General features: G+C 38.7%; 1 protein-coding gene across 4 annotated transcripts; it reads left to right on the top strand.

Annotated features, from left to right (window-relative positions):
* The first annotated feature begins 64 nt into the window (after nt 1-64).
* Nucleotides 65-21,929, top strand: MSL3 (MSL complex subunit 3). 4 transcript variants are annotated; one of them, XM_052664678.1, is made up of 13 exons: nt 65-214; nt 2,482-2,564; nt 3,122-3,217; nt 3,952-4,052; nt 4,841-4,929; nt 7,477-7,599; nt 8,041-8,201; nt 9,677-9,835; nt 10,295-10,557; nt 10,737-10,846; nt 11,034-11,133; nt 11,540-11,624; nt 21,060-21,929. In XM_052664678.1, the coding sequence occupies exons 1-13, from the start codon at nt 116-118 to the stop codon at nt 21,157-21,159; spliced, it is 1,569 nt and encodes a 522-aa protein (XP_052520638.1). In that variant the 5' UTR covers nt 65-115; the 3' UTR covers nt 21,160-21,929. The 4 variants fall into 4 exon arrangements, with proteins under 4 accessions (XP_052520638.1, XP_052520639.1, XP_052520641.1 ...); XM_052664679.1 differs by lacking the exon at nt 65-214 and adding an exon at nt 298-325; XM_052664681.1 differs by lacking the exon at nt 65-214 and adding an exon at nt 750-773.
* Nucleotides 21,930-23,087: the final 1,158 nt, after the last annotated feature.

The following is a 23,087-nucleotide window of genomic DNA, read 5'->3' as shown; positions in this document are numbered from 1 at the left end:
TCTGGCAGCCCGCCACCCCGCCGCCTCCGCCCGAGGAGCCGGAGAGGGCGGGGCCGGCGGCAGCACCACCCCGACGGGCGGGGCGGGACGCTCTCCTTTGCGCCATGATGAACAAATGACCTCGCGGGGAATGAAATTTAAGTTCCACCGGGGGGAGAGAGTTCTCTGCTTCGAGCCCGACCCCACCAAGGCTAAAGTGCTCTATGATGCCAAGGTGACCGGCCGCGCTCGCACCCTGCCCCTCAGCCCCGGACCGCGGAGAGGCGGGGCCGCCCTTAACGCTCCTTCGTCGGTGCGCCGCGCGCTCCCGCCGCTCCGCTTCCGGGTGCGCGCGCTGGGGGGGGCGGAGGAAGGGCGGAAGAGGGACGCGGCCGCGGGCAGGCGGGGCGGCCCCGCCGCTGCCACTGGGCGCGGGCATCGGACGGCGGGAGAGAACTTGTCCGGAGCGGCGGCCGAGCCCCCAAAGCCGCTCTTTCGGCCTGGCCGCTAACAGGAGCGGGCGGAGCCGGGGCCTTGTGTTCTGTTCAGGCGGCGAACGGCGCCGCTCCTCGGTGCGACAGTGCCACCGCGCTATCCAGCCGCGGCTGGACGCTGCTGAGCGCCCCCCCTTCCCCCCCCCTTTTTTTTTCTTCCTTCTGTCTCTAGCCTAGCGTGGCTCGTCAACCTCCTTACTCTCTGCCTGCCTCCCCCTCAGAGGGTGTGAGCGCAGCGGCGGTGCGCGCAGAAAAACCGTCGTAAGCGGTGGGCGGCGGTCTGCAGTGGCGGTCCGTCAGGTGACTGCCTTGCGGGCCGGGCCCCTTGTGCAGCTGCCGGCACTTTGTGGGGCTTTGTGTAGGTCCGGTGCTTCTGGGAGCGCTGGTGCGACACGAGCTGAATTTTTCAGTCTGAAGTGACCTGTTCTGAGCCTGTCAATGGTTTAGCATTTAACGTGGAGGTTGGTGGCCCTGCATGTGGGAGGGGGGTTGGAGATTCATGATCCTTGAGGTTCCTTCCAACCCTGGCCATTCTGTGATTCTACTTTGCGTGGTGGGGGTTGTTTACTGGTTTTGCTTGTCCACTGAGGGGCAAAAAGGAATGTTACAGCTGGATTCTTGACCGGATGGTACTTTTGTGCTAGAAATTTACTAGTAGTGTCAGTCAGTGTTTTCCAAACGCCTTTCCACGGGAATTTGAGCTGTCCTCATGTTTCTCCACATATTGTTATCACAGAATGGCCAGAGTTGGAAGGGACCTCAAGGATCACGAATCTCCAACCCCCCTGCCACATGCAGGGCCACCGACCTCCACATTTAATGCTAGACCAGGCTGCCCAGGGCTACGTCAACCTGGCCTTGAACACCTCCAGGGACAGGGCATCCACAACCTCTCTGGGCAGCCTGTTCCAGCACCTCACCACTCTCATAGTGAATAATTAAGTTTTATGTTCCAGCCATCACAGCAGGCCTTAGAGGCAACTTCAGAGCAGAAATTTAATAGCACCTTTATCTTTACTTTCAAATACCCTGGACTCTAGCAACGCTCTCCTTGGTTCAACAGTTCCTTACATTCTGGGTTCCAAAATTAAACGTTCCTGTGGCCTATCCACTGGCTTCACCCATGTATGTGGTGTGCCCATTCACATGAGGGTGGGATGATTCCTTTGTTTTTAGTAGTCCTATTGATCTTCTTAATGATCCATTGTGAAATATCTTTCTCCTTTGACTGGCTGTTTGTACTTTATTTTTTCTTTTTTAAATACTGAATCTCTGTGTTCTGAGAAGAAAGCAGATAAAAAAAAAACAAACAAAAAAAAAACAAAAACAAAAACAAAAAACACAAAAAACAAACAAGAGCATGTAATGCAGTTCATCTGTGTGTCTTGCTAATGAGAGAAAGACGAAGAAAGCCTCCTCTCCAAACAACTGTTCAGAAAATGCCTCTAGTGTAAATAATGATTTTTGTTTCCACTTTGACATCACTTGATCAAAATAAACTTGTGGGTTCCTGAGATAATTATTTTTGGAGCTGAAACTAGGTGGTCTTTGAGGTTCCTTCCAACCCAAGCCATTCTATGACTGTGTCATTTTACCTAAGTGAGGGAGAAAGAAACAGAAACCCACAAGACATTTTTGTGTTTCAGAGCTAGATTATGTGCTCAAGAGAACGGTCTTTCTGAGGTTTACATATAGTGCTATTGCTTCCTGAAGAGGTATAGTTTATCTACACATCCATATTGCTGTAGAGCAACACAATATCACATTGTCTTGAAAGCATTGTCCACAGGGCATGATAAAGATGGCTGGCAGCACTTCAGAAGTGCCTGACAAAAAAAGCGACTTTTGCTCACCACTGGTATAGTTTATATATTTTTCTCATATAGACAGTCAATAACAAAACTCTAGTTGTCTTGAACATATTTTTTTCCTGTGTGTATAAGTTCCTTAAACATTCAGAAGTTCACATTCTTTTAAGTGTTGTAATATGTGCTGTTCACTGTTTCAGATTGTTGATATTATTGTTGGTAAAGATGAGAAAGGCAGAAAAATTCCAGAATATCTAATCCATTTTAACGGTTGGAACAGAAGGTAAGAACCTGTATACCTAATTTTTGTTCTTTCATTACTTCCTTTTTTATTTTTGGCAGATAAAAATGTTACGTAGAATGTCCAAGACCTAATGTTTGTATGAGTATGTTTAATCTATGAGTGCTTTTAATATATTTGAACGTGTTGGCTGATTAGTTTCTATCTTTAAATATCAGTGGATCAGTTTGATAACCATCAGTTTAAACTTTATGGGATATTTGTATACTGTGGCTTCCAGGTTTCCAGTAATAAAAAGATTTTTGTCCTTCATTAGTCGTAAGGTAGTTTGCCTATTGTGATTTGATGAGTGCAGTCTGTGACCATGGTCTATAGCACATATTGGTGCTACAAACGTTACCATTTGATGCCTAGAAGCTCTCCAGTCTTGACATAGCAGTGTCAGTTAGAAGCCATGTGAATACTGAAGAATGTAACTCAGTGTTGCTTCTGGATGATGTTAAGATAATACTTCTTACATTTAACACGTATTAATTTACCAACAATCATGAATGGAATGTATGTAAGCCATTAGTAACTTTCTTTTGACCACTCCTTAGCTGGGATAGATGGGCAGCTGAAGATCATGTCCTTCGTGATACTGATGAAAATCGCAGATTACAGCGTAAATTGGCACGGAAGGCTGTGGCTCGCATGTGAGTATTACTTTTGGTTTCAGCATGAAGATTTTTCAGATTTGACCAGTCACCTCTGTAGGTGTATGTAAGTGAGTTTGATCTCTAAGCACATGCTGTAGGTGGTACGTGCCTATTCAGTGCAGTCAGCGTGTTCTTGGGAGCTTCTCTTTCATTCGAAGGTGCATAGCTACATGTTGTTACCAAACATGTAGGTTTAAATGTTGCTCAATGTTTTAATGTTGTTTAAGCGTTGTCTACATTTAATAACTATATGTTATTCTTAACTATTGCTGTGAGATGCCTTTTTATTGGGATTACATTTTCTCAAAGAAAGGTACTTCTAAAACAACTTAGAGAGGCCTGAGGTACTTTCGAGTCAGAGGCAATATTTTAATATCAATTAAATGTGGCTTGAGGATCTGCTTGAGAAGGCAAGTAAAAGGTAGTGAAGGTATCTACTGTAAAATGAGCATTGCCTGAATTATTTCAGTGTTAATTCATGAAAATAACCTGAACATAGATCCTGTGTGTTTTCATGTACTGGTGTTAGCTAAGATAAACATATTAAATGGCAGTGTTCAAGAGGCGCCTGGATGAGGAGCTATGAGATATGGTTTAGTAGCTTGTGGTACTAATAGGAATGGGAGGGTGGTTGGACTAGATGATCTTGCAGGTCCTTTCCAACCTTGCGATTCTGTAACTCTGTGAAATGAGATTGGCCAAGTTTAAGTGAACTGTTTTATGCTCTATAGGAGAAGAAAAGGAAGAAAGAAGAGACGTTGCAGGTTGCCTGGTGTTGACTCTGTTTTAAAAAGCCTTCCTGCTGAGGAAAATGATCATCATAGCGAAAAAAGTGAGTTTGTTTTTATTCTTTAGTAACTAGCATAATGCCTTTAATGCTGAGCTATGAGCACTTTAACTTGCTTTTAGGATGACATGAGTGTCATGGAACTGTACTGAGGCATTCATATTAAGAGTGAGTGCAGTGTTTCAGGTTAAGCATCTCTTAGCCTAGGGTACCACATTTCTTCTTGTGTTCCAGAGACTTTTTCTTCTGTCAACTCAACTCTTCCAGTCAGTGATATCAGAGTTTTATGCAGTTTTGTTTGCTATGTGCAAGAAGTCCCTAGTCTTCCTTCTGTGGTGTAAAGAAGTTAGATACTTTGCTCACTAATGCTTCTGTGTATTTCTGAGGAGGTGGTAATAAGGCTTTTTTTTCCTAATTTGACTACTTGATTTCACTCTTAAGCCAGCTCTTTCAATTCACTTTTCTTTGTAACCTGGAAGCCATCAAGAACATTGGCACTTCATTGATGTTCTGGCAGTCTCCTGATTGAATAATTAATACATTAATCCCATATTCAGAACTGAAGTTCAATTAAAAAACTGAAAATATTTGTGAGTATACAGCAATATAAAGAGACTTTCTGAACTGTGTGTTTCATCTAGAAGGAATGTAGGAGTACTTTTGTAAACTTCTTGTCTTCCATTTTCATGAAGCTTCTTGTGTGCTGTAAATACTGCTTGTGTGCTTAATAAGAATGAACAATTCTAATAACATAAAAATAACAACTTGTTATAAATATAATTTAGGTGTGCAATGTAATAATGTAAAAAATATCTGAAATTTCTTTTACACAGCTGTGAGTAGTTCTTCTGATGACAGTGATGAAGGAACAGATGAAGAAATAAAAAGTGAAGAAAGTGACATAGAAGAGAGGACAGAAATGGTATGTTTATTGTCTTCTTGACTTTAATTTAAAAATCAGTATTTAAAATGCTGGAGAAATTGAAATGAAGGATATATATGTCACCAATTGGTGGCTTACATAGGTTAGAGAAGCTAAAATCCAGATAGAATTAAATTTAGCCAGGGACTTACAGGGGAACAAGAAGAAATTGTAAAGGTATATCAGTGATTAAAGGAAGGCCAGGGAAGATGTGGGCCCTTTCAGGAAGGAAGCTGGAGACCTGGTCATAAGGGATACAGAGAAAGCTGAGGTGCTCAATGGCTTCTTTGCCTTAGTCTTCACTGGTAAGGTGAAGAGTCACACTGCCCAAGCTGCAAAAAGCAAATGTAAGAACTTAGAGAAGGAAGATCTGCCTGCTGTAAGTGAAGATCAGGTTTGAGACCATCTGAAGAACTGAAGATGCACATAGTATGTGGGACTCAATGAGATCCATCCATGGATTCTGAAGGAACTGTTTGCTGAAGTTGTCAAGCCACTGTCCATTAAATTTGAAAGGTCACAGCAGTCTGGTGAAGTTCCCACTAATTTTCCCATTTTCAAAAAGGGGAAAAAAGACCCAGGGAACTACAGGCCAGTCAGTCTCACCTCTGCCTGGAAAGATAATGGAGCAGATCCTTCTGAAGGCCCTACTAACCGTGTGGAAAATAAAGATGAGGTGATTGGTAGTAACCAATGTGGCTTCATTAAAGGCAAGTCATGCCTGACAAACTTGGTGGTGTTTTAAGATGGAGTTACAGCATCTGTGGATAGAAGAAGAGCAATCAGTGTCATCTACCTGAATTTTTGTGAAGCATTTGACAGGGTCAAACTAAATTGGAGAAAAATGGATTTGAAGTGTTGATCACTTGCTGGATACCCATTAGCTGGATGGTTATGCTCATAGAGTTGCAGTGAATGGCTCAGTGTCCAAGTAGAGACCAGTGATGAGTGGTTCCTCAGGGATCGGTGCTGGGACCAGTGTTATTTAGCATCTTTGTAGGCAACATGGACAGTGAGATCAAGTGCAGACCTCAGCATGTTTGCAGATGGCACTAAGCTGAATGGTGCAGTTGACATGCTAGAGGGAAGGGATGCTATCCAGAGGGTCCTGGACAAGCTCGAGAGATGGGCCTGTGCCAACCTCATGAAGTTCAACAAGGCAAAGTGCAAGGTTCTGCATCTGTATCAGGGCAATCCCAAACAAAGATACAGGTTGGGTGGCTTGAGGACAACCCTTAGGAGAAGGATTTACAGGTGTTAGTTGATGGAAGACACAACATGAGTCAGCAGTGTGCACTTGCAGCCCAGAAGGCTGACTGTATTCTGGGTTGCATCAAGAGAAGCATGACCAGCAGGCCAAGGGTGGTGATTGTGCCCCTCTACTCTGCTCTTTTGAGACTCCACCTGGGGTACTGTGTCCAGTTCTGGGGCCCTCAACACAAGAGGGATGCAGAGTTGTTGGAGCAAGTCCAGAGGAGGGCCACAGAGAGATGATCAGAAGGCTGGAGCACGTACCTTATGAGGATAGGCTGAGAGAATTGGGGTTCTTCAGCACAGAGAATGCTCTGGGAGGACCTTATAGCAGCCTTCCAGTGCTTGAAAGAGGACAGGAAAGCTAGGAGAGGCTTTCTATAAGAGCATGCAGTGATGGGAGAGGGGAGATGGTTTTAAACTGAAAAGGAGGATATTAGGAAGAAATTCTTTACTGTGAGGATGATGAGACACTGGAACAGGTTATCCAGTGAGGCTACAGATGTCCCCTCCCTTTAGGTGTTCAAAGCCAGGCTGAATTGGGCTTTGAGCAACCTGGTATAGTGGGAGGTGTCCCTGCCTATAGCAAAGGGTTTGGAACTAGGTGTTCTTAAAGGTCCCTTTTAACCCAAACCGTTCTGTGATTTAAATGTAAGTTGTTTACTGTGGTAGAGTTTTTGAAAGTTACCTGTGATGTCATATTGTAGAATTTTGATAGTAATCTTTAAGTACACATTTGCTGCTTTTTTCTCCCTTGCAACACATAAGGTTTGTGTGGAGAAAACAAACTAGATTATCTGCTTTTGTAGGTGCTGTAAAATCTTACTGGTCTACTCAGGTTGGATGCAGCAGTAGCATCTTGGTAGCTTTTGTATTTTCCTGTGAAATGAGTCTATCAGTGCTGGCCTTTAAAATATGGAAGGCAAACTTCAAGAAAAAACATCTCTCTTCTGCTTTAGCAAAAGCAAAGTTCGGCATAAGTAGTTGCTCTGAAAGCCTGTGATATTAAACCAGTGTAACATAGGTGATCTGAAGCAGCAAAACATAATCAATCTGTTTGTTTCTTTGTGTTAATTAAGTGAATGCTAAATTAAACTGAATTTGCAGATGATATGAAAGCGGTGTCACTGCTTACAGTACAGCTACTATAAACTTATTTATTATAATTATAAAAGTAATGCAATTTTACTTTGTGTGTCAAAACTTCACTGAATGTCAAAGAATGTGTTGAAGTTCTTTTTCACTAATATTAATAAGCACAAACACTGTATTGTTTCTTGCACTGGCCTCTTGTAGAAAGAAGATCAAGACACTCATTCAAAAAGGGAAATGGAAGAAAGAGCAATAAACATAGAAATTCCTGAAGTCTTGAAAAAGAAGCTTGAAGAAGACTGTTACTACATTAATAGAAGAAAACGGGTATGAAATAAAAGCAGTGAAGTTAATATGCATGATGTGGGGTCAAAAATGCTTATATATGGCAACCCCTTTTTTAAGCATTGTTGCAAAGGAAAGCTCAGATAGCATAAAGAAGAACAAAAAGAGTGCAGGGAGCAGACTTCTGTATGGCAGGAACAGTGAGTTGTCATTCTATGTAAGGGCTTAACGCTTCTGTACCTGGCTTGTTTCAGGAGTGCAAGTTCTTTAAAGCTGAAAATGTAATTACTATAGTTCACCTATTTTTTTCTAAATATCTACAAACGATTGAAAATGTAGTTTTAGAGATTGAAATTAATCACTCCTGAAGTAACTTTATGCAGTAGAGACTTTAAAAACCTCCTAACTTCATTAGCTCCTGCTTTAGATAGTTATATTTATTAATTATTTTTGTAAGACATCAGTTTGTTGTTTCTTTTTCAGCTAGTGAAGCTTCCTTGCCAGACAAATATAATAACCATCCTGGAGTCATATGTGAAACATTTTGCTATTAATGCTGCATTTTCAGCCAACGAAAGGTCTCGGCACCATCAGGTGACTCCACATGCTAATATGAATCTTCATTATGTGCCACCAGAGAAGAAGTAAGTAAGCTTTAGCATACAGCCATGAGAAGAATTAACTTGCGTTTTGTGCTCTGTCTTAAGGCTGAACAATCTGTCTTAAGGTTTATATTGTAATGATAGTGTTGTTTTACAAAGGTTAAACGCTATATGCAGGCATTTCTCATAACACTCCGAGTGCAGATTATTTGTTTTAATGACATGTATTCTTAAGTCTTAGAGTCAAAATGCAGGAAAACTGAATGCTTACAGTCGCACCAATCCTGCTTATTAAAATTGATTACATCTTTGTATGTTATGTTCAACTGACCTTTGTCGTCATCTTCCTGTTAAGTCTGCATATTTGCAGTTTTCTTTCATAATGATTTTCAATATTAAGTAAGGCTGCTCCATTCAGTCTACACTAATGTGAAATTTTGCATTTTATCAAACATAGAACATAATGAAAGTCAAGATTTTTTTTCAGCACTGTATAACACTGCTTTTTCCTGGAATATCTTGGTCTACGTGAGTGTTTCACTTTGTTGATGTCATTCATTACATGACAGATTACTTATATTTTCTTCGTAAAGTAATCTCCCAAACAAGTTAGATGAGACAGGAGTATGAATGAAAGGTTGTATTTACATTTTGATTTTTAAAGGTGTATATTTATGTGACTTAATAATGTGCTTTAGTAGGTCATGATTTCAGAATTTCGGTGAGCCTTTTAGTAGATGAGCTTGAGCTGATAATGCTATTGTACATTCCTTACTGCATGGAAGATGACTGACCTTTTTAAATGTGGTGGAATTTCTGCACATAGTGCTGCCCTGACCCAACTTACAGACAGTGATTTGATTGGTTTTTCTTTTTCTTTTTTTTTTTTCTTTTTTTTTTTTTTGTGTTAGTTTAAGCAGATTTAATGGTTTAATGGGAGATAGAGAATTTCTAATGTAGATCTCATTGGTAACATTATTTGATCGTGCCACATGCATATATATGTGCTTGAGAACTGAGCAGTGATTATCTTTGTCCTGCACAGATATGAGAGGTGCTGTAAGTAGCCAGAATGCTTGAGTTCATGTTTCTTGTAACACTGCCCATCGCTTGACAACATGACTATTTTACAGAAACCTACATCAGAAATCCCTTGTAGCCTCTAAATGTTGTACTTTCCTACTAGGAGCAGACTGCTGGAAGCTGATCTGCTCTACTGCAAATACATCATTTTTTCTTGATTTGCTGGAGATCTCTTAAGCACAGCCTTAACTGCATCTTAGCTGCTGTAGTTCAGATTCTGCATGTGGCTTCTAGGCAGGGATTCCATCTATTACTTATATTCTCCTGACAGATGACTCTTATTAAATACAATAAACTTAGTATGCTTTTAATTGCTTATTACAAAGGGAAGGGATGCAATCAGTATGTCATAGTTAAGATGTAGGAATTTCCCCTTACAGAACAGAATATTTTGATGCATGTCTTTGAAATTCCTCTTTCTTTTTTCTCTGTAGCGTTGAGCTGTGTAAGGAGATGGTGGATGGGCTGAGAATAACGTTTGACTTCACACTTCCATTAATTTTGCTCTATCCTTATGAGCAAGCTCAATTTAAGAAGGTGACTTCATCAAAATTCTTTCTTCCTATCAAAGAGAACTCAACAAATACTAACAGGTACATTGGTTATAGAGAGTGTGATACTGCTTATCTCATGAGAAAAATGCAATAAAAAATGGTTATGTGTTTAGAATGCCACGATTTCTCATATGCTTTGGCTTAAAAATAGTCTTCTTGATGAATTGCTTACCTGCTCTCTGAATTACTTGCCTGAATTCAGAATACAAGTTGTGAATTTCTATCTGATTAACCCCGAAAAAAGGGTTTGTACTGACTGGATTTATGCTGCAACTTCATGAAATTACATTTTGATGTAATTTTAATTTATGATCATTAACCTTTAAAATAAGTATGCTTCAGGAAACTGTTATTTAAAATAAGCTCTCGTTACTTTGCTCATTCTTGAAAGGAGGCTGTGTAATTCAGATAATTGTTTAATAAGATTTGTGAGACTTACAGTTTCGAGGAGAGATCACCTGATCTTTTCAGTTCTGTAAAGTTGTGTTTGTTTCCTAGAAATCAGGAGGAGCTTTCCCCAAGCCCACCTCTGCTGAATCCACCAACACCTCAGTCAACAGACAGCCAGCCTGCAACAGCAGAGCCAGCCACACCAAAAAGAAGGAAGGCTGAGCCTGAAATCCTGCAATCGCTGAGACGTTCTACACGGCATACCTCTAACTGTGACAGGTTGTCTGAAAGCAGTGCTTCCCCACAACCTAAACGGCGGCATCTGGAGACCCCAACTTCTATGCCGAAGCTCTTCTTGCACCTGGAGAAAAGTAGGTTTTACTGTTATGGTTGTTACTCTGAACAAGAATAAATCCTGTTCCTTTTTAACGTCATGTGAGCTGAATGAGAAACACTCACTAAATTCTTGTGTTTTAATACTTTAAATATTTTATCACTATTATTCCACAAAACAGATTGTTATATGTATATACTTGTTTCTTTTTTGAAGAAACCCCTGTTCATAGTGGATCATCTTCACCTATAACTCTGACTCCTAGCAAAGAGGGGAGTGCAGTTTTTACCGGCTTTGAAGGTAGAAGGAACAACGAATTGAATGAGGTAAGAGGTCTTTGTTATTGGCTTAGATTAAATGTTCCAAGTTACAGTGGGCCTCAGAGTAGGACTGCCTGAGAAAAGGTGTTGTTTAGAAGTAAGTCTACCTTCACTCAGGTTTTGGAGTTCTATACAAACCAAACTCATTAGGATGCTGTAATAATCTTATAACTAACACACGTTTTATGTTCAGGTTTTGTCCTGGAAACTGATGCCAGAGAACTATCCACCAAGTGATCAACCACCACCTCCATCGTACATCTACGGGTCTCAACATTTGCTACGCATGTTTGGTAAACTTCTGTGGAATCATAACTGCTTTTCTGTTTGTTTTTGTTGGCAGTGAGCGTGATTTTTTTTCTTTTGTTTTTGGAGAAATATAAATTTTAATCTGCTTAAAACCCTTGAGATGTTGTTCATTATTTCAGTTTTCTTTTACTGTCTGTAAGTATTCATTTAACAAAAACCAAAAAGGTAAAGAAGTGCTGCTTCCATGCATTATCAAACGTTAAACCCAGCAACATCTGCTTTCTGAGCATGTTTGTTATGGTGAGGTTTTGGAAGATGATTGAGCATCTTTCAAAGAAAAGTGGAGGCTGCAGTGAAATTGGATTCTTAGATTCTTTTTTACACTGTGGATAAACGTAACTAGAAATTGCTTTTTAAGAAAAATGTAAACATTATTTTTCTTATTTACAGTAAAGCTACCAGAAATACTGGGGAAGATGTGCTTTCCTGACAAGAACCTCAAGGCTTTAGTAAAACACTTTGAAATGTTTCTAAGGTAATGTGTTTCTAAGGAAATGTGTTCTAAGGTAATCTGCCACAGTAGTACTGGCTACATTGTTACATAAATTTAAGCATTGCAGAATGCCAAGAGGTTTCTGAGGTGTTAATTTTCATAGCTGCAACAACATGACAAAATGAATTACAGAAGTAAAAATAGTGGATGAAGTTCAGGTCTCCTTTAACTTCAATACTTAATGTTTTAATAAACAGTGATAGGGAACTTCAGTATACGAGTTTGTGTGATAGGAAGAACCTCTTATTAATGATGGTGTTTGTTTTAATAAAAGACTGTTCTAGCTCTGCATTTGAACAGAAAAGTTTCTGTTACACTGTGCAGTGTATTGTAGAGGTACCCAAACTCACTGTAATGCTGTAGCTAGAGGCAGCATGGCTGTGTCTGCACTATGATATACTTGTCATTACTCTCATTAGTATGTCTGCACTGTAGTTTGGCTCTGGTGTCTGAGACAGTGCTGTACTGTGCAGCATCAGCACATCAAAAAACAAATTTTACAGAGAAAACTGGTAAGGAGGTGCTGTAAGTGGTAAACATTTGGTATAAATATGGGACTTCCATCTTAGCACTGGTCAAATACTTTACTGAAAAATAATGTAATGTGTCTCTAGGATATCAAACCTCCTGTTTGCTCAAGGAGAGCTGATGATCCATGTGCAAACTTCAAAATGCTTTTATTTTAGGTGTTCATTGAAAATACATGTCTCAACATGTTTTCTACAGTAGGATGTTTTCTCTTGAATAATTTCATTCTCGAGTTTTACTGATTCCTTTTTACATTTGTTTTGTCAAATTCTTATTAGTACTCATTATCCTGTTAAACGGGACAGCATTAATACTTATTTTTGGAAGCCAGGTACTAGGAATCTCTGCTTGTAGCGAATGTTACTTAGGAGGCTTAATCTGCTGTTGATCAGATCAGTTTTCCAGACCTCTTCTTGTTCTGATTCTTCTGTGTCAGAGCAGGTCTTAACTCTGTCTTAAATGCCCTTATCCTGTTATATGGATAAGCTGAAGTGGAATGGGGTAGGATAAAGGAGGAAAGATGCTCCCACATACAAGTAGGGAAGTGACTAAAATTCATACTGTGTCCAAATACATTGTATTCTTCCATTGATCATCTTGTTTAAATGTCTAGCTATCTATAAATAGGAAAAAGTGGGTGTTTCCATATAAGCATTTTTAGCTCAGATAATGCTGTGCTTTTGAAGCAAACGTCTCATTAGTTCCTTCTTACCATGCTTTGTGTTGCATTGCACACTAGTCTCAGAATGCACAAACTGGATTCCTTTTGGAAGACAGTCAGAACCATGTTGCAGTGCTATGGGGCACTCAGTGCTGAAGACCAGATTACAATTAAACCAAAATGACACCACCATCCCCTCCACCCTTGAATGAGCATAGCGTGGATATTCTTAGCTGATCAGATACATGACAGTATCTGAGGACTGGGCATAGTTTGACAGTGCTTTCTAAGCTGTTGGTTTTTGCTGATGCTGTTCTTATGGTTTCTATACTGAAAAGGTTCTGTAACATGGTCAGAAGTTGTCAAATTGAGAACATTTCTTAACAACATTCAGAACTGCAGTTACTGCTGTAGGAAGTGTTTAATTTTGCATAGCTCTATCACGAATGCTGTTCTTAAACTCAATTTCTTACTAGATGTGGTGCTGTAAATTTGTATGCTCTACATAGAAGACAGTAGCAATTGATTTTTTTTTTTTTTTTTTTTAAACAAAAAGCACCATGTATTTCTGGTGCTTTAGGACATGTTTCCTTTGGGTGTTTTTCTTTCCCATATGTTATTGAATGTGGTTAAGTAACTTTTCTAGAACCTCAGACTTGATCTCTGTAACAGAAATACTTCTATGTTACCTGCTTCTCATCACAAGAGGAACAAATTAAGTTTGAGGCAGTGCCTTGTACACATTTTTTCCTCAGATTGCTTTTTTTTTCCTTTTGGGGAACAAAGGGGTGAATGGATGCTTATTAAGAATATTTTTATCAGTTCTGCTCTGGCTTAGTTTTTTAAAACAAGAACTATCTTACAAAGTTTGTATACATTAGATAGGCACTCTGAAGTGAAGTGACTAATTTCTTGCAGTGAATTACTCTGCGCTTTCTAATAGCAGAAAAGGGATTGAAGCTGTCTGTTAGCATTAATAAAAACTGTTCCTGAACCTTCTTTAAATTCTAAGCAGAGTACTCCAAGCAAAGCAGTTTATTCACTTTGTTAAAACTTTAATGTGATACACAGCTGATTCAGTTTTGGCATAGCTACTGATTTCATTTTGAATTATTATTATATTGCTGAAATTTACAGTTTCATTTAACATTTATACTATTAATCTCATGTGGGCTTAGAAACTGAGACTTTTTTAATGTACCACTTTGTCTGCAAGCTGGCTTGATTGAGTTTACTCAGTACTTTATAGATGCATTAAATTCACTTCAAGATGCTACATCAGTAATATTTTTCATTCATTTGTCAGATTGCTGCTCATCAAGATTGATCTCGGTTTTCCAGACAGCAATTTTTAAGGAGTATGTGAAATTTATCTTTGAGTTTCATATTAAATAGAGGCTGTACTCTTTGTGCATAGTGCAGCATTCTGTGAGTACATAATGAACACTTCTTCACGGAGAACATAACATTTGATTTCTCATTTGCAGAATTTGCAGGAGTAAAGAAAACCAGTTTCTCAAATTAAATGACAACCTTAGTCTTCACTTCAAATTGTGTGGTCCTGAAGTAATTCGTAATTTGTGTAGAAGAGCAGGAGTCTGAAAAAGTGACCTACTTGCTTGTTGGCTTCAGAACATTTCTTAATTGGAATTCAGTTTGCAGGAGCAAACAGTGGAAGCTACCACAATAACTGTTGCCTGCTGACTGGTAGTTTTCTTACCAAAGTGTACTTGATTAAATCTCCCTACAGTTGGCAAATGTAGGGATCAAATATTGCCTTTTAACTAATTCCAACTTCAGTTGTGTTTTTCATAAAATGCTTATGAATAAGATGTGTTGTGTTGTACATGACTTCTCTTTATTGTGAGTTGCTTAGCATGCCTCCAGATGCTGTTTAAACAACAGGCAAGAACGTGCCAGTTTGCTTCCCTGTTTCCATCTCTTTGAATACAGCCTTGACTTGCAAAACTGTTTTCCCAGGGCTACTGACCAGCAGTAGATGCTTAAGAGTTAGGAGACTATAACCTGTCTGTTATTTTTAAAATAGCAAGACTCATTTTCTTTGAGGTAATTTCTGTTCGTGTAGTTTGTGGTTCAGAAATGTAGGTGTTTCAAGTTTCTGGAAGCAAAGAATGAGTAAATGAACAATTATATTCCCAAAATGCTTTTAAAGGTTGTGATGTTAGCCTTGGCCTGGCAAGTACCCATAGCTTTTCAGATTATAGAAGAATATGTTCTTAATAGTTAAATTCTTTGGTTTTGTTGAAACCCATTGATTTCTGTGTTTCCTGTAAGTAAATTCTTAATTATTTTTCTGATATTTTATAACCTGCTTTTACTTACTATGTGAATCTGCTCCATGGATGAAAAAGTACCTGCAGTGTTGTTGAGTATGTTATGGGGAGGGAGCCATGTCAGAAAGTGACCAAATCACAGAGCTCTGCATTTCCGAAAGTACTTATTAGAGGGATTACGGGCCGTTAGAAGTAACCTTATAAACTAGACCTCTGTTCTTGGCGTCACAATGTTTCTTGAGTGTAGTTTACTTAATTGCAGTGGTAAATTATGGCCACTAGTCTGTGCTAATGTGTAGTTAATGAAAGAGTATTTGTGGCTTTCTGAGAAAGGGAAAAAAAATGAAGTACTGCACATGGTGAGTGAAACAGAAAACATCTTTATGTAAAGCTGCTTGTGACTGAGTTTCATCTCGTTATGCCTTAATGTTGCAAAGTGACAGCAGATTGGAAATGATCCTGTTTGATAAGTCCAAGTATATGATTCTGCTATTTTTCTCCTGTTAATTAGCACTTTTCTGTTTGCATAACAATTCTTGGATTAACTGGTTCCTTGCTTAAAAACTACTCTTGCAGTACAGCAATTAGAACGTATTAGAAAGCTTAAATGAATTGTATCTTAAATATGATAGAATCAAAGTTCTGAATGTCAGTGGCCAGGTAGGGGTTTCCAAATAATAATCATTAAAAAAATATTCCTTTACTTGTTGTAGCTCTAAAGTTTTGAAACACTGCGATGAAGGACCTTTGCCTGCACAGTGAATGTATGTGCCTTATCGTGTTGGGCCAGTACTCACCTTTGCATTTTAGTTTCGTTGTATTCATTGGGTGGCCAGAAGGCTAACAGCCGTTTTGGTTCCTCCCAGGCTTTTGGCACCTTTACAGTAAATGCTTGTAAATCAGTAAGAAGTGTCTCGTACTGTAGAGTCTTCTGTTTTCTGGTCTCTGTTCTTCTGCTCCATCTGGTTGGTCTGAAGAATCTCCTTGAGTACACTTACTGTTCTCAAGTGGGGTTTAGGGTTAGGGTTGCTTTATCAAAAGTATTTATGGGAACTGTACATTGTGGATTGCTGCTCTTCCTTCAGCTTACCAGGTCATCAGGGGCCTATGTATTTGACTGAGGAGCATATCCCTAATCAGAATAGTATTTCAATCACGTATCTACAGTAGAGTGTGCCCAAAATATTTTGTCTTACGGCAGCTTGTTCAGAAGATAGCTCTAGGAATTAATTCTGAGATCTGTAATGGACTTGCCAAAAGTGAGTCTTCGCCTTTGAGAGCAACCAAGAATAAATGTAATCGGTCTTGTAGAACTGTTTTCCCAAAAGTAGTGGTGTATCTTTTAATTTTCACTCTGGTTTCCTGGGTTATGTTGGCAGCTTAGCATATTCAGAGTTATCTGTGCTTTCCTTTTAAAGTCCGTGGAGGATGATCCTGGTTTCTGTATATATGTGAATGGTGAAAGTCTAGTCAGCAGAACAAGGCTGCTGGTTTCTTGGTATATTGGATATTAGAATAAGCATCTGAAGGTTTCCTGAGTGTCCTTCTGGCCACTTGCCTCGCTACCCCCAGCTGGTAGGGATAGGGAGGTAGATGTTGGCATAAACCCTTGTATGAAACTAAGCCTTTTATGCTTAAAATGCTGCCTTTCAGTAGTGGTCACGGAGAGGAGGCAGCTTCTTAATCTGAAAAAAACATTTATTTTGAAGAGATGGGTACGAACTCCATGAGTCATCATGTTCTTTCAGCAGATTTCTTCAGATAAATCAATACAGATGCCTTTCAAACAGTATTTAGCAGAGGCTACTGATCTCTGTGGAACACCTGCTTACCTTACAGATAAATAGCTGAAGTATGCAGGATGGAAATATTTCCTGGCAATATTTTCTTTCTCCTCTGTATTATATGTTATGTATCTATAAATCATACCTCTATAGCTGAGGATTAAATTTATATTAAATCTATGTATTATTTATTATTAAATTTAATATAAGGTAAAAGTAAGGATTTCCTTTCTGTGGAATGTTCACACTTATCAGGCAGTCCCTTAGCTTGTTCATATGGTGATAGCTGACATCCAGAAGACTTGTTTTTTTCATGCAAAAATTGTTAAAGTAGTAAGTTGTGTTGAGGCTGCCAGGACAAGAATATTTTTGGTATCAGATGTTGCTCTTAAAGCTCATACTAATTCAGTGACCTCGCTGATAAATGTTCCCGACATACATGCCAAGTGGCCTTTTAGTGTGGGTGATGATAGCTCTGTGCCTCTTCATGGTAGATCTGCCTGTATAACTCACAGCCAGATGGTAGTGTGTTTGTGGGGCTATTGCTTTGGAGTCACCTGAGGTAAACTTGTTAATGGATTGCCTTGTATGAGGTGCAGAATGTAAGAATTCTTGAAGCTAGGTTGCCCTTGCATCTATTTTCTGATTTCCATCTCCTAGCCCTTTCCAAAGTGTTGCTTTTCTAGGAATCTGTGGTAGAGAGGGAAATAGCAATGTTATGTCATTACATCCATGTTCTGAAAACAAGGGTAAACTGTAAGTATTGTTTTAGTGGGTGCTCAACAAAATAAGTGTGCAGTCTCTCATCAGGAAGTATGTGTATGATGTGTCTCCAAACTTCCACTAGAAAGCAATTTCACTCTTCAGATTTAAGCTCTGTAAAAAGTATAAAAATGTAAAAGCAGTAAAGCAGCAGGTGATGTTTTTTCCTGGATTTGTAAGGGAAAGAGTATTGAAGCAATTTCTGAAGAGATAAATAGCAGTGTGACTTCTGATCTGTAGCAGAACATTTTGAATCTACTAAGTTAGTACAGTGCCCGTCTGAACCTTGGCTCACAACTTGCAGGTTCAGTGTAATTGATCTTTGTGCATTTCAGGTTTTCCAAGAGCAAAGCATTAGTAAAATATCCAATAGCTAAGAGTTTTGAGACTCCCAGTATTTCTGTGCTTTTTTCCTACATGGGTGTAGTATGGATAGGAAGCTGCTGCAGAAGGGCTGCTGCTATTTTTATACAGGTAGGCAAGGGTCAAAAACTGACCTGGTGTCGTTTCATCTGTTTTCTACCACTTTTCTACTGAAAGTAACTTGTATCTGCTCTTTGTTCTTTTCCCTTTTTGGAGTTGCAGGTATTCCACAGACATCTCAGCTAAAATTTCCCAGCATTACCAGCTGTCATTTCAGCTTGCACCAAAGTGCCATTTATGACCAGTAAACTTAAGCAAAAGTCAAGAAAATTTTAAGAGAGAGTGAACTTGTTTCCCATTACACAGACAGCTCTTTTGCAAATTCCAGCTCTTTGGTACTGTTTTAGAGGATATGGCACAATTTGAAAACGACTCAATTACTCCTGTGGTTTTCAGTCACTGTTTAACATGTGTTAATGAAGAATTGGTAATTGATTTCTGTTGTGCAACATCTTCATCTTGTGCAATCTGAGTATGTTACAAATTAGATGCAAGGCTTTATTTTATGCCTTATCGCACTCCCATGCCAGCCACCCATCACCTCAGAAGTGATTTATAGCTGACTACAATCAGAGATCATCACAATGATTATTCAGGTCTGTTTTGAACTTTAAATTGCTCTGATTTGTGCCTTTTGGGAAGTAGTTTTGCTAGAGTGTGTGTGGTGCAAATAAAACAGCATGCTTCTGTGAAGATTAGGAAGATCTGATTGTGTGAATGGTTCTTGTTTTCTGTAGATCATTTTCTAAGGAGCGCCTCTGCATTTTATGAAAGTATTTTTTAACATATTACAGCAATTTATGGCCTCGTGTAGAAAAGTAGATGGTGACTATTAATGACTTGGCCTAATTAAGTCACTAAGTAGTATGGTTCAACCAGTATCACTTAGTATACTTAATCAAGTATTAGTGGCTCTAATCTAGACTTGTTCTGTTCTAGGTTTTTTTCTTCTGGTTTGAGGAAAGAATAAATATCTTTCTGGTCTTCTCTCTTTTCAACATTTAACTATTTTGGGTTCTGCACTCACCTTGTTGCATTGATTGACTGCATCTTGTTCATTCATGGAGAAAAATTTCACTGCTGTTTTTATTTCATCTATTTAAATGTCTTTATTTCTGTGAACAAGAATTTAGTATAATGCAGCTGTGTAACAGTGCTGTAAAATTAAATGCAGCTTTTTTGGTTTGGCTTCCATAGATATATTTTAAATGAATTCTCAAAACTGTATAGTGTAATTGTTTTGCTTTGTGCTACTTAGTGAAGTTCAAAGCTGCTGTTGGAACCAGTGAGAAACTTAGCATAGCATGGATACTAATAAACAAAAAGAGATGCTGATGTATTTGACAGACAGGATTTTGTGAATGAGGACTGTGTGGAACTTCACCATAGCTCTTGTTTGTTATGATAGCTTATGTGGTGTCAGTCTGTGGCAGAGCGAGTTGGGTCCTTGCTTTAAATACAAGAGATAGCTTTCTCCCTTCTTGGCAATAAGTACAGCAGCTGAATGTTGCCAGGTCGTTCTTCAGATGCTGTTATTAGTATGTAATGAAGACTTTGCTGATTAATTCCTTAGGTGATGTCTAAAAGCAAAAATAAACCCCCATTTCATCTTCTGGAAGTGAACTGCTGGACGATCAATACACTTGCATGTCTTAACCTTGAAATGCTTAATACCAGAAACTAGCCGAAGTCTCTCTGTAGTGTTAATTACTGAATTCTTAGGGAAGAACAGATACTGACAAAGTGGATTCTTAACAAATGGTGGAACATAAAATAATTGGCTTGTTCTAAGAAACCTATATCTCTCATTGCTTTTCCAAGAATTAGAGGGATATAACCAGGTATGCCTCTCCTTTTGCAATTGGTTGGTGACCATGTTTTGGTAAAAGGACTGGGAGGGACTGGAATCAATCTTCGTCATTTATCTCCATTTGTGTGCTGTAACCTTTCTGTATGAGCTCTCAGCAGTTAATATATTCTTATTTTAAATTTCCCTTGCCTTGTATAAGACTGTTATAACCATCTTATTAGTATTCTTCGACACTTGGGCTTTCTTAAGATCAAAGGATCTGCCTAGTTTAGGCAGAGTAGCAAATGATGTTGGAGAAATGGTACAGTTTTAATTGCGCTCACCTTACAGTTCTTTTTTTTTATTGGGAGTTCTGTTCAGAGTTGGTTATGCAAAGCTCAGTTGTTTGAAGTAAAGTTTGTTCGTATGCATCAGGTTTAAGAACTGTTTTGCCCTCACACCCCCATTTTCATAACACACATCTCTGAATGTAAAGACAAGACCAGGGTGCTGTTTTCTTACTAGTGTTACTAAACAACAGGCTTCTGTAATGAGCCAGGAAAGGGTTGTGTCTTAGCAGACCTGTTAAAATATTGAGTGCTTGGCTGTGGGAACAATATTTGAAGAGCAGACTGGAGAAATCTGAAATTAGGGAACAGATTTGCAAAAGATACGTATGTCTTTCAACAACAAATGCAAAAATCAAGCACACTAGAAGGGTGGAGGTCCTAAATGCACAGTCACGCAAAAGAATAAATCATAGTTTTATTTGCCTGAAAGGCTACAGTTTGACCTAATGATTACGGGCCAATTAAGTAAGATACTTAATACTGGCGTGCCTGACTTCTTGTGTAAATGAAAATACTAAGCTGAATAGCTCTTTGAAGCTGTACTTAGAGAAGAGTGCAGCTTGTGGATTTTTATTGTGGAGCTTTAGTAAGACTTTTCACACACCTGAATTTCACAATAATTTTCTCAAAATGAAGTTTGTTACTGTGCAGAACTTACAAATAAATAAAAACAGGGCAAACTTTTTGCGTGACATATTTCAAAATGTAATAATTCTTAACTTGCAGGCTGTAGTTTTGCTGAGCTTAAAAAATGAATAGAAATCTGCTTCTGTTAAATGTTTCATATTCTGTTTTCTCATTGTTTTTTGTGTGTGCTTTTGCTTAGGTTTTTAGCAGAATACCACGATGATTTCTTCCCAGAATCTGCTTACGTAGCTGCCTGTGAAGCCTACTACAGTACTAAAAATCCCCGGGCAATCTACTGAAGCTATTAATAAAGATTGAATCTCTACTATATGTAGCCTGTGACAGTGCTACCGTGTGGCTACAAGATGAAGATGAAAAGAATTGAAACAACTTCTGGAGTTTGAAATAGGGGGATATCTTCTGTGACGGCTGGATTACTTAGCAGGAATGAGGAACTTCTCAGAAAGTGTGTATAGACTGCGTTGTGAATTGCTTAGGGATTTGAATCAAACTCTGCTTCAGATGAATGAAGACGCCTCATTCTGTCTGCTAATGCATAGAACTGCATAGAACTATTAAAAAGGGAGGCAAAAGCAGATGCATTAGCAACAGGACATTGCAATTTTGTTTTAGCTTGATCCTTTCCAGCCTGAGTAATAAGACTTGACTACGCAGTTACGTGAAGAGAATTCATAACTAGTATCTTATGAATCTTTCCTTGCAAATTGCACTTCGTTTTGTGAAACTTAAAAAAGGTTGCTTAAGTTAAAGGATTATCTTGCTGTTTGGTTAGTATGACATCAGCCTCAAGAGTGACTTTGCTTAAATAAAAGATGTGTTGCTTACTTTGCATTTTGCAAAGATGTCGCTAGCTCGTGGTAAGGCTATCAGAGTTCCAAGGAGAACATGCCTTGCCAGAGATACAACATCTATCTGGCTATAACAGATTTCCAGAGCCATTATAAAAGAACAGATTTTCTACAAGTAAGTGGAAAAGTCAATAAAGTCATGGCAGTTTAACTGGCAAGTACTCTTTTCCTAATAAAGAACATAATGACTGCTTCTTAAATGTGTGGTTTTGACTGTCTAAAATGTCTTACTTGTGCTTGATTAATATTTTTGAGATTAAGTATGCATAGCATTAGATGGGAGTATTGACAGTGTAGGGAAGAAACCTCTTTCTCTAACATTGTTTTCTTGCCCAGTCTTTAAAACTGGGTAAGGAAACATTCTTTAACACATCCCCTCTGGAAATTGGCATTCAGTCACAACTTATTTTATATCAGTAACAATACATTCAGTAGAATGTAATTGAAATATTCTTGTCTTGAACAACATCAAAACCTTGTCCACTGCATAGAACTCTTTTGTGCTTTAGAGTTTTCTTACTTATCAAGACAGTGGGCAGAAACTTGGACTCCAAACTTACGGACTAGTGCCCTCTTCCCTTTGTAATCCTTCCTACTTTACAAAACTTCTCTTAGAACACTTTGTGTAAAAGACAAAATATTTGACAGATCTGGAGAAGCTAGTAGTTAGGAATTATTTTACAAACGTAAATGGAAAACTTAGTCTAAGAGGGCAAAGCAAATCCAAAATCTACTATTGACACTCATTCTTTTCAGCACTGAGCTGGTTTGTTAAGCTTTTGAACTGAAGTTAGGGATTACTTCAGCTTTAGCAATTTAGGCTCTGTTCTTTAGAAAAGCTTATGTAAAGACTCTGTTGAATGTAATGGTTGCTAAACAAATGTTTTGCATGGATGCAAGCAAATTGGTCCTTGTTTCTAAAGGTTAATGTTCAGTGCTACTCTTTTTATTGTGTTTCTGCAATACAAAAATTGTAGGCTTTAGTCTTTCTCACATTACAGTAGTTTTGAATCCAGCAGATTCCAAATACTTCAAAATCTACTCTGCTGCAAGTGTTTCATTCTAGGCTTGGACTGTAATGTTTTATAAAGATGATTCAACAAAATTCCAGTGACAATCTAATGAGACATTTGTCTTGGAATGCAGCCTGAAACTCCATCCTTAATCAGTTATGGTGTAGGAATGTTAGTGTGTATAATAGAGGAAATTTTTGTTCTCCTGTTTGCATCTGAGTACCAGACAAGTTATGGAGAATTTAAATGTGATTGTCTGCCTGTTTAATTGTTGTGATGAGAGTTTCTGTTTGCAGTAGTTATTAATTGTCATTATTGACTCATTACCAGGTCACAATGATTCTC

Source organism: Tympanuchus pallidicinctus, unplaced genomic scaffold, assembly GCF_026119805.1.
Source record: "Tympanuchus pallidicinctus isolate F22 unplaced genomic scaffold, pur_lepc_1.0 scaffold6, whole genome shotgun sequence".
NCBI classification, from domain to species: domain Eukaryota; kingdom Metazoa; phylum Chordata; class Aves; order Galliformes; family Phasianidae; genus Tympanuchus; species Tympanuchus pallidicinctus.
This window is presented reverse-complemented; position numbering and strand designations above follow the sequence as displayed.

Bases quoted from the DNA above. Each gene is read 5' to 3' on its own strand.
- MSL3 (XM_052664678.1), top strand. From the start codon at position 116: ATGACCTCGCGGGGAATGAAATTTAAGTTCCACCGGGGGGAGAGAGTT. The intron at 215-2,481 runs GTGACCGGCCGC...TCACTGTTTCAG, and splicing joins AAGTGCTCTATGATGCCAAG to ATTGTTGATATTATTGTTGG. The intron at 7,600-8,040 runs GTATGAAATAAA...TTTCTTTTTCAG, and splicing joins ACATTAATAGAAGAAAACGG to CTAGTGAAGCTTCCTTGCCA.